This window comes from Prionailurus bengalensis, chromosome C2, assembly GCF_016509475.1.
Source record: "Prionailurus bengalensis isolate Pbe53 chromosome C2, Fcat_Pben_1.1_paternal_pri, whole genome shotgun sequence".
Classification (NCBI taxonomy): domain Eukaryota; kingdom Metazoa; phylum Chordata; class Mammalia; order Carnivora; family Felidae; genus Prionailurus; species Prionailurus bengalensis.
In genome coordinates this window covers 82,674,847-82,686,922 of record NC_057350.1, presented here as the reverse complement: position 1 = coordinate 82,686,922, position 12,076 = coordinate 82,674,847, and the positions used below count along the sequence as shown (strand labels likewise).

At 39.1% G+C, this 12,076-nt stretch overlaps 1 protein-coding gene across 1 annotated transcript in view; it reads right to left on the bottom strand.

Moving 5' to 3' along the window:
- Window positions 1-12,076, bottom strand: part of EHHADH (enoyl-CoA hydratase and 3-hydroxyacyl CoA dehydrogenase) — a 51,225-nt gene that overhangs the window by 14,572 nt on the left and 24,577 nt on the right. Inside the window, exon 5 of the mRNA XM_043594690.1 lies at window positions 9,855-9,959. Coding sequence (XP_043450625.1) covers window positions 9,855-9,959 — 105 coding nt within the window. The remainder of the gene's footprint in view (window positions 1-9,854; window positions 9,960-12,076) is intronic.

Here is a 12,076-nt window from a genome sequence, read left to right as displayed (position 1 = left end):
GGATATTTCACCAAAGAGGATATATGAATGGCTAATACATATGTGAAGAGGTATTCAATATCATCAGTCATTAAGGAAATGCAAATTCAAACCACAGTGATAAAAAACAAACAAACCATAGTGAATGTGGTAGGTAGTCTCTAAGTAATGTCATTTTTGAGATTAAGTTACAAAAAGACTGGCTTCAGTCTCATTCACCCTCTCTTGCTCTCTCACCTGTTCATTCTAATGGAAGCCAGCTGCCATATGTGAACTGCCCTTTGGGGAAGCTCATGTGGCAAAGAACTGAAGGAGACCTTCAGCCAACAGCCAACGAGGAACAGGGCCAACACACCCTATGGGACTGAATCTTACTAACAACTACTTGAATGAATTTGGAAGCAGATTCTCCCCCATTCAAGCCTTGAGGTAAAAAGAGCCAGAGGCAATACCTTGAATGCAATCTTTTGTGAAACCCTAAACCAGAGGACCAAGCTAACCACATCTACATTCCTGACCCACAGAAACTGCCAAATAATAAATGTTTGATTTTAAGCAGTTACATTTGGGGGTAATGTGTTATGTAGCTAGAGAGAACTAATATAGACCCACTAGAATGACTACTATCAAAAAGACATCACTACCAAATGTCGGTGATGATGTGGAGTAACTGAAATCCTCAGACATTACTTGTGAAAATCTAAAACAGTATACCTATTTTTAAAAGTCTCGTAATTTTTAAAAAGATAAGCTTATTGTTCAACTGAGCAACTTCACTCCTAGGAATCTACCTAAGAAAAATGAAAACATATTTCCACATAAAACTTGTATATAAATATCCATAATAGTATTATTCATAATAGCTCATCAACTGATGAATGGATAAAAAAAATGATGTGGTATAGCTATACATTAGAATACTATTCAGCAATCAAAATACTATCAGCAAACTACTGATACATGCTACAATTCAAATGAGCCTCACAACATTATGCAAACTGAAGGAAGCCAGATACAAAAAATTACATATCATATGATGCCATTCACAGTAAATGTCCAAAAAGGCAAATCTATAGAGACAGAAAGATCAGTGGTTGCCTAAGGCCAGGGGTAGGAGGGGGGTAAGCTGCAAAAAGACCTGAGGGAAATTTTGGGGGTAATGACAAGTCCTAAAACTGATATATGGCGATGGTTGTGCAACTTTATAAAGTGAATTATGCATCACTAAAGCTGTTTTTAAAAATGCCTAGAAATGAATTTATCAAGAAATATACAAGACCTTTAAGAATGTAACTATACCATTTTATTGAAGAACATATAATAAGACCTTAATAAAGACAGACTCATGTTTCTGGATATAAACATTTAATAGCATGAAAATATAAATATTTTCCATATATATTATATATGAATTTCTCATTAGAACCCTTGTGGTTCTGTATTAAAAAAAATAATAACTCAACAGGGGCACCTGGCTAGCTAGCCAGTAGAGCATGTAACTCTTGCTCTCAGGATCGTAAGTCTGAGCCCCACGGGGGTCATGGTGCCTACTTGAAATAATAATATTAATAAAAATAAAAATAATTTGGGGTGCCTGAGTGGCTCAGTTGGTTAAGCATCCGACTTCAACTCAGGTCATGATCTCTCTGTGAGTTCGAGACCCGAGTCAGGCTCTGTGCTCACAGCTCAGTGCCTGGAGCCTGCTTTGGATTCCGTATCTCCCCCTCTCTCTGCCCCTCCCACACTCACACTCTGTCTCTCTCTGCCTCTCAAAAATGAATAAATGCTAAAAAATAAAAATAAAAAAACTCAACAGAATGATTCTAAAGTTTGCATAAAAGAATAAATGTGTATGAAAACATTACATGTTATATATTAGAATATACTTACATAAAATTCCTAAAAACCTGTTATGTCCTGTTATAATGTTATCAGTCATAATTTTAACATGTATGTCACAGAAATAACCAAATTCTCTTGTCACCTGCAATATAATAAACTCTCTTGTCAACTGCATTATAAGAAACACATTATCAGATCTTGAAATAAAAAGAATAAACGTGTAACATATTACGAAAACTGTTGTCTAAACCACTATACCAGAGACTTTTTTTTAAAAAGTGCTACCAACTCTTTAAGGATACACCATTATATCAAGAAGGTACACTTCAGTTAATTAGACAGAAAACCTACCAGGTCTTATAAAGCAGTTTCACCATAAAAAGGTATATGAACGTGAACCTGTCTGGCATTGGTGTGTTATTATGTGTGCAGGGGAGAGTGAGTAAGATTTGGATTTAACCATGTACGCATGTAAATTTATCTGTGAGGCATTGTATAATCTCAAAAAAATTTTTTTAACCTAGGAGGCAACAATATTTCTTTAATGCATGATTACTAAGTAGAATTGAAAATAATGGATTTTTAAATTAATGCTTTCCCATATGATGTTAATAAGAGGGTTCAGGAAAGGAGGGGAAGACAGTGGATAGCATATGGTCCCTGTTTGCCCTGCTATTGTTGGAAGGACATGAACTCTACCCAACAGGTTTCCAATTATTTGCTCAATTATGCAATGTATTAGCCTGATCCTCAACTTATAGGAAGGCAAGCTTAGCAGAGAAGGATGGAGACCTTTCCAGGGCCTACAGTTGATTTAATTCCCGATGGCCCAAAAGGAAGACAGGAACGGTCAGTGGGGAGAGGAGGGAGAAGGGCCAAGTATGTGGAGGACAAGTGGAGGAGGAAAGGGGGCTGAGCTGTCAGTGTTATAGCACAAACAGGCAGCTGGGGCAGTCTGTGCCAGGGACAGGTATGATATTTTCAGTGTGTTTCTTACACACTTGGTAGTTTTAAAGTCTTGGTAATTTTAAATTCACTTAGCTGTACCTACATAGTCTGAGCGCTGGATCTCTGTCCTTGTGACCCTACCAGTGTTCCCGTCTCATTAGGACTCACTCCAACACCATAGTACTCATCAGAGTTATCCAAGAAATTTAAGCAGTTCAGATGCCCATGCCCCACTGCAGGCTCAGTTAAGAATATTTAAGGGTGGGGGGTGCCTGGGTGGCTCAGTCAGTTAAGCATCCGACTTCAGCTCAGGTCACGATCTCACAGTTCATGAGTTCGAGCCCCACGTCAGGCTCTGTGCCGACAGCTCAGAACTTGGAGCCTGCTTCGGATTCTGTGTCTCCCTCTCTCTCTGTCCCTCCCCTGCTCACATTCTATCTCTCTCTCAAAAAATAAATAAACATTAAAAATTTTTTGAAAAAAGAAGAATACTTAAGGGTGGGGCCTACACATGAATATTTTTTTTTTATTTTTTTCAACATTTATTTGTTTTTGGGACAGAGAGAGACAGAGCATGAACGGGGGAGGGGCAGAGAGAGAGGGAGACACAGAATCGGAAACAGGTTCCAGGCTCTGAGCCATCAGCCCAGAGCCTGACGCAGGGCTCGAACTCACGGACCGCGAGATCGTGACCTGGCTGAAGTCGGACGCTTAACCGACTGCGCCACCCAGGCGCCCCATTTATATTTTTAAAAATTCAACACTTGATTTTGAGGTGTAGCCTCTGGAAAGTCCAGGAGTAGAGCATTAGGTCAGCCACTGCGTATCCAAGATGGCTGCAGTTCCTGGCAAACTTTGCCCCGGGCCAGAAACTGAAAAGGAAAGAAAGAAAAAAGAGGGAGAGAGAAGAAAAAAGAAAAGCCTGCTTAGTGGTGTGCAGTAATTACTGCAGTAATTATTGCTGATCAGCATAATGCTGTTATCCTGGGGATACTCAGAATCTCTCAGACTGCAGATGGGCATTCTGGGAACTACCATGGCACTCGTCCAGACCAGTCTAGGGCCAAGCTGAGCACATCCACTGGAGAGTTTTGGATCAGGGCGCAAATATGGATGCTTTTTCCCTGCTCAATTTCCTCTCTCTTTCTTGCTGTAACTATAAAGGAAGCTATTATCTTACAAATTTGTTCTATTAGAACAAAATATCTTCAGGATTTCCCCTTTGGGTCTACAGGTGTGGTGTTTTCAGTGTGTGTTTCTGTACACCTGGTTGTTTGAAAATCCTGGTCGTTTTAAACTCACTCAGCTGTGCCTACATAGTAAGAGAGGCAAGTATGGGCAGGACAGCACCAGCATTTGCTGCCCAGGAAAATGGGAGGGGAGGAACTAATTAGTGATTCAAATATGCTTATAATTGAATTATTTCCTTGACCCATTCACATTTTTTCCCTTAATTCTTTGAGGTATTCTAAGGCAGAAGAATATTCAAGTTGTGATTAAAAAAAAAAAAAAAAAAGCAAATCACCCTCCTAAAGGAAAAATAAAGAAGTGATTATTTTCCCTCTTTTCTTTCCGGGAAACTGACAGAAAGATATTCTCCGCCTAGTTTAAAGAGAGACACAACATGCAATTTACAGAAATGGTTACCTAAGACATAAAGGACTGACTCCTCCAATTCTGACAAACAGTAAGCTGTGTTTGTCACAGAAGCTCTGCAAAGGACAGACAGAACCACTGCACTTTTCCAGTCTTACAGGAGGTCACCCTCAGAACTTGGGTATCACAGAAAAAGGAAGCTCCATTTAGACATGTGCTTCAGCCGTCTATGTGAGGCAGGGTCACTCTGCTCTTGTGAGACATGTGTATATAAATGTTCACAGAGAGCAAAAAAAATTACAAAAAGCAGAAGATAAAATGGAGAAAAAGGCGATGAAACCAGGTAAGATTTGTTTAAAGTCACAAAATTGAAATGAATAAACAGACCAAAGTCTTCAGGCAGAATTAGAATCGCTAAAAATGGCTAACACGGTGCAGTAACAGTAACAGAACCAGGATTCATTACAGGGACAAAAACAGCATTAGGTTCCTGGGTTGAGGCCCCCAGCTGGATGTCCCCTGTGCTCATCTTTGATTTTTTTTTTTTTAAATTTTTTTTTTTTCAACGTTTTTTATTTATTTTTGGGACAGAGAGAGACAGAGCATGAACGGGGGAGGGGCAGAGAGAGAGGGAGACACAGAATCGGAAACAGGCTCCAGGCTCCGAGCCATCAGCCCAGAGCCCGACGCGGGGCTCGAACTCACGGACCGCGCCCGACGCGGGGCTCGAACTCACGGACCGCGAGATCGTGACCTGGCTGAAGTCGGACGCTTAACCGACTGCGCCACCCAGGCGCCCCCCCTGTGCTCATCTTTGAATAACAGCACACACTTTCAGCTTCACACCAGAAGCATGCACATGGGAACAGGGAATTCTTACTCACTCTGGAAATAAGCAGGCTGTTGGCCAAATGCAAGTGCAAATAAATAGCATTTTACAGGACCCTCTCTTCCCCAGTTTAGCAAAGCAATCTGGTTTGGCCAAGTAATTTGGAATTGCTCTGCTAAATCCATTGCACTGCACTGCAGTAGTCTGAGAAGCTTCATATAACAAGAGCATTAAGATGCCTGAAGCTAATTAACTTTCACAGTCAACTCTCCAGGATGCATGTTAAGTTTGCAGAGAAATTTGCAGCTACTTCCCAAATCATATTTTTAGATATATGCTAACCTCCTATATTCCCCTCCCACCCATAACTGGTTCCAAACTGCTGATTGTAACGTTGACCATTGGAAATTGAAACTAAAGAAATTCCTTAATGGTTTCCATGTTATTATTTTTAAATCAACGTTTCACCAGGGAAAGTGGGGGTGGGGTGAGGGTGGGAGTGTGGGGTGTGAGTTGCCAAGATGGAGTGGGAATAAGCTGTATTAGTGAAATAGTTTTACAAATGGGAAAGGAGAACTCAATCATTTCACATGTATTTTAAAAATTGAGATATAAATCACATACCATAAAAGTCACCATTTTAAAGTTTACACTTCAGTGGTTTTTCTCATACTCACAAATACCTATTATAAAATATAAATATATGTTTATAAAAGATTTTTGTGGAGCCTCTTTCAAGTCAATCCACCATTTTTGTTCTGGCAAATAACAACATACTAATAGCTATATTTAAAAGCAAACAAAGACCCAAAAGAAGAAAAAGAAGAGGAGGAGGAGGAGGAGGAGGAGGAGGAGGGGAAAGCCTGGAACAAAAAGAAAGGAAAAACACAAGACCTTAAATGAAAGTGAAAGGCAAAATAAATAAGCCTCTCTAAGCTATGCATTTTGTAAGATAATGAATGGCAAATGTACATACAATTCTTTCAAGTAGTCCTTTGTTGATTTGCACTATTTCTCTACCTTGTATCTCTGGCATTTACCTATTACAGCAGCAGCAAGGAATCATAGGCTTCCAAACAGTGGAACTCATTCTAAAAACAACAGCAACAAATAGTAAAATTCCCAGAGTTTTCCATGGGATTCTAAGCCTTAATCCCCAAAAGACACACAGTGGAGCTGCCCAGGTTGTAGCAAGAACCAAAAACTGGAGCTCAACCATTGGAGCCTGGGAGGTCTCAGAACAGGATCTGAAACCAGCTAATTTTATTGAATCTTTTCCTTTTATTGATAAAGCCCAAAAAGCTAATTTACTAAGATCGATAGAAGATTGAGACTATATCATCCAGGTCTCCTGACTTCCTGTCCTGAGCTCATTTCTCTACAGAGAAATGCACCTCTTCCTGCATCTCCTCCACACTGGCCAGGCATCCATTTTTCCTCTGGGTAAATTTAATGACTCAGATATTAGGAAAAGATAAGCCTTTAAAAAAAAAAAAATCAAAAGTCTTCGTTACCTACTACCCAGTGATAAAAATTCATTACCTATCACAACCAGTGATAAAAATTTCTTGGTTTAGTTCCTCATGCAAATATGCACATGAAGACATAAACACACACATTTGTTCAATTTCCTACCTGGCTTTTTTTTTTTTTCAACGTTTATTTATTTTTGGGACAGAGAGAGACAGAGCATGAATGGGGGAGGGGCAGAGAGAGAGGGAGACACAGAATCGGAAACAGGCTCCAGGCCCTGAGCCATCAGCCCAGAGCCTGACGTGGGGCTCAAACTCCCGGACCGCGAGATCGTGACCTGGCTGAAGTCGGACGCTTAACCGACTGTGCCACCCAGGCGCCCCGTGGCTGTTTTCTACTTAGCATTACATGTAAGCATTTTCCCAAGTTCTTCAAATTTCTTAAAAAATGGAAGTTTTAATGGCTGATTAGTTTGCTTCATTGACATCTATCATCTTTTATGTAACTAATCCCCTAAAATTAAATTAGGTTTTTGAGTTGTTTCCAGTATTTTACGATGATAAACTTCAGTGGGTATCACTGTACACAAATCTTCGTATACTTCTGTGATTATTTCTTTATGATAACTTCCTAAGAATAGAAATACTAAGTCAAGAGATGTGAGCAAGTCTCAGTACCTAACTGCCAAATTGCCTTTAGGTGAGATGTATTACAAGCAGTATAATAAGAGCTTGTCTCAGCTCAATCTCACCATATTATTTTTCTTTTCCAATTTGCTTGGCAAAAATTAGCATCTTCCAGTTCACTAGTGAATTTTTCATTACCCATCAAGTTTAAAAAGCATTTAAGAACCAAATATATACTTACTATACAACTCAGTAGCATTATTCTTAGGTATTTACCCAAGAGAAAGGTAAATATGTCTACAAAGACTTGTGTAGGTCCAAAGTGAAAACAACCTAAATGTCCATCAACTAATAAATGGGATAAGCAACGTGAGGGACATCCATACTATGGAATGAATGCTATTAGGTAATAAAAAAAAAATGAAATATTATTACATGAAACAACCTGGATGAATACCAAAGACATTATGTTACGTGAAAGGAGTCACACATGACAGACTACATGCTATATTGTGATTCCAACTTTATATGAAATTCTAAAAAACAAAAACTATAGTAACAGAAAGTAGGTCATTGATTATCTGTGGCCAAGGGGCAGGGAAGAGAATCTACTGAAAAGAGGCATAAAAATACTTTTTTTTTTAGGGTAATAGAACTATATACTGATTGTGATAGTAGTTACACAGCTACAGACAATTATAAAAATTCTTCAAACTCTATACTTGAAATGGGTAGATTTTAATGTGTGTAAAGTATACCTCAATGAAGCTGGAAAAAATAAACACAGAAGCAAAGATTACTTATGAAATTTTTTGAGAGAAATTAAATTATTGTAATTTTTGCATATTTCCTTTACTTTTGGGGCTATATTCATACTCTATGTAGCTATAATTATAGAATATATGTAAATTTATATTTTGGACATTTTTATCCACAATGTTACATATTTCGGTATAGTTTTCATAATTATAATTTAAAATAGTTATACATAATTTCCCAAAGCCCCAAACCATTTCCCTACTGTTAACAGGTGAATTGCTAAATTTTAAAGCAGATGATTCCTAAAAAAAGAAGGAATAAAGAAAAATAAAATAAAATAAAGCACGGTTCCTTCTCAATATTTGGACGCCACCAAGTGGAAAAACTGTGCAATGTTACTGAGATTGAAAAGACCATTTTATAAATTTTATAAACAGTAATTTAATGCTTAGTTTTCTAATTTAAAATTTATTTTAAAAGTTAAATAAATTACAAAAATTAAAACGGAGCATTTTACAGTTTACTGTAAAAAGACAATGATCCTCATCTATCTCTTTTAGTTACTTAACTCTCAAATCTCAATCTAGGGAATTCAGTTAAGGACAAGAACTTCCTGTGGAAACCTAGTTCTTTACAACCTAAAGCCACAGGTGTAACTGTTAGACATGGGTCTATCATAAGCCTCAAGCCAAAAAATCACGAATGGATTTCCAAATGCAAATAGCCTTTGTTGTCAGCCCGGTGACTTCTAACGAAACTATAAGCTCTGCCAGGAGGCACAATGAAATCAGTGATGAAAAGTTGGTGAAGACTGTTTGGAAGGCAGAGAAAGACACCAGGAAACTCATTCCCTTTTGGGCAAAGACTTGCTGATTCTCTTTATGAGTCACCAGGATTTTCTCTCCACGGTCCTGGACTCTCCAGTTCAAGCTTTTCCTATTGCATTGAAACAGCAACTGGCTAGAGCCACAAAAAGAAAGATTATTTCAGGGAAGTGTTTGGTCCCTGCTGGGGTCAACAAAAGAATGACTTTTTCAAAGGAATGCCTTTGAGTGACACTGAGCCATTGCCTACCACCAAGCAGAAAGATGAACATGCTGCTCTATCTGTGACCCAACACTGCTCCCAATTATTTTTTCTGGCACTCTTTAACCCTCTCCATCTTGCTGCTGCTCTCCATAAATTGAAAAGGAATAGTGCCACTCCAGAGAACTTTTAAAGGGATGCCATGAACCCACAAAATGAGAAACCAGTGACAGAAAGAAAATACAAGCTCACTGAGACAAAACTATGGTTTTATTGCGGTAAATTAGAGAGGCTTGTTTCTAGTTGCTGAAATGTTTGCTTGTTTTCATTTTAATTATTTCTTACAGAAAAGTCATTATTTCAAAACAAAATCAAAAGGTACTAAACGGTAAACAATGAAAAGTCTTCTTCCAATGGCTTCCCTGGCTGACCAGCCCCATTCCCAGAGGCAACCATGAACCATTTCTTGTGAATCTTTACATAAATATCTTATATGTAGAAGAACAGTTACATATATACATTCTCTCCATATAGACATTCAGTCCCATCCCCCTTTCCTTTTTGCACAAATGGTGAACCACTGTTCACGGTGACGCTTTTCACTTAAGAGTAGGTTAAATCATAGCATTCACACCGAATCAATGCATAGTTTGTCATTCATTTTAAAGTTGTATCATATTCTATCGCATGGATGTACCATAAGATATTTAAGGAATTCCTTATTAAAACGAAAGTTTAGCTTGCTCCCAAACTTGCGCTATTTTCATTATTCTTACCAGAAATTCTCTGGGCTAATTTGATTGCTTCTTCAACCGGGTCTGAGTTCACCATTTCATCTAGAATGCCCAGCTTGAGTGCTTCGTCTGCCAAAATGTGTCTTCCTAGAACAAAACAAAATAAAACAAACCCAGAGAACTGTGTGAGATTAAAGCAAAAGCATTACTTTCTCTGGTAAGGAAGGTTATCTTTCCTGGATACAAACATCTATTCCTAAATGAAATAAGTAAGCAGCACGGTAGAAAGTAGTAGACAGGTCACTGCAGAGGTAACCAGAAAACTTAGTTCAAGCTTCAGCTCTACCTTCTACTCTTTGTGTGATGATGAAGAATTGTAGAGGGACCACACCTTCCTCCTAGGTAAATGGGAAAAATTATGCTTACCTTGGTAATTCTGGGTATCACCTGAGAAGAATACATTTTCTTTATATTCTGTAAATCTCTATAGAAGCACTTTGTTAACTATAAGTCTCTATATAAGTGATGATTGGTTTTTTTGCTAATAATAATAGAGGTAGTAACAGCAGAGCAGTAGCAGTATCTATCTTACACCAACATACATACAAACACTGATTGCAAAAAACAAAAAACAAAAAAACAAATAAACACAGTCCTAAAACAGAAATATAGCTGGGAAACGGGGAAATTAATGATTAAGTCGACATTATGTAAGTTATAATCAAAATTACACAGGACAAATGGGTGGACTTCTGTCATTTTTTGCCGACCCAGCATCTCAACCCCACCCTAAGTTTGTGGAATTGCTATTGTGTGAGCTTTGGACCCTGCCTTTTATTGCAGAAGCTAAAAGGGAAGCAGAAGTGATCAGACAATTGTTCCTTCAGGTCCACGCAGTTAGGGTGTGGCCCATGACCCCAAGTTTGGCGAAAGGAGTGCTCCATAGAGGGTTTTTAGCCTGGGGTAATGACACTAAGCGGCAACTAGCGACATCTAGCGTCTGGTGGTGGCACCGGCAGCCTCCAAGTATAGAATGGCAGCTTTAGGGTGTTAAGAAATTTGATGAGGGGCGCCTAGGTGGCTCAGTCAGTTGAACGTCTAACTTCAGCTCAGGTCATGATCCCCCAGTTCGTGGGTTTGAGCCCCATGTTGGGCTTTGTGCTGACAACTCAGAGCCTGGAGCCTGCTTCAGATTCTGTCTCCCTCTCTCTCTGCCCCTCCCCCACTCAGGCTCTGTCTCTGTCTCTCAAAAAGAAATCAACATTAAAAAAAATTTTTAAAAAAAGTTTGATGAGCATCACTCCTGAGTTCTTCACCAGGTGTAAATATGTAAATTAATCTGAATATTCTGAAGTAGAGGGTTAAGGGATATAAGCATCCCTTATCACAGGGTCAAGAAGAAAGGCAACAATAACACCTGGCTTGCTTGCTTTCTTGCCAGTAACATCTTGCCTTGTGAAAGTGATCATCAGATCAGTCTTGGTGGCGATAATTCCACAGTCCTTGCTGCTCTTACAGTGTTAGTGGATGCCATCTTTGAGACAAACCCTCCTTTCCTGGTTCTTAGTAGCGCTTCAGAGAGTTAGAAATGGGTTTTCTTGATTAGAGAGACAGTTCAATGATTTTTGGCAGGAGTCACTCTGCAACAACATTATTTGGTTAGTTTTCTGGAAGTGCCTTTGAAAACAGGCTCCCAGATTTCCTCCTGGGGTGAGACAGGCGGTGAAGAGTGGATGAGTGGCTGCGGGGGTCACATCTCCTGTGTAGAAGATCACTTGGGTGAGGGGTGAGTGCCCAGCCTGCAGCCTGCAGACAAAATGGAAAATGGAAACCTGAGTACTAAAAGGGTCTTTGGGGAAACTGAGTAGGAAATGTGAACTACCCAAAAGATGTACTGAAAATTCCTTCAGCTGTGATGGTCTCTTCTGGCCTGGATTTCACAAAAGTGCAGGTGTATCACTGCTGTTCTTAGAATGTCAGTGAGATTCTAGGTACTTTTATTGTCTCAAGGGCCTAAAGATGCAGCTCTGTATATACAACCCAAATCTTCAGGCTCAGATTTAAACTTGCTTTTTCTCTTTCTACTTCAGTGTAGACAACAACCACTGTCCAACGGACTTTAATAAGACCCCTGACTAGAGCTACTATAAGGAGACCCAGGGTAACCAAAGTTCAGACTTCTCTTCTTCAAAGTGGGTAATCTCAATTTTTTCCAATGTTTTTCACGGCTTCTTTTCCAACCTTTAGAACATTTTTGCCTACAT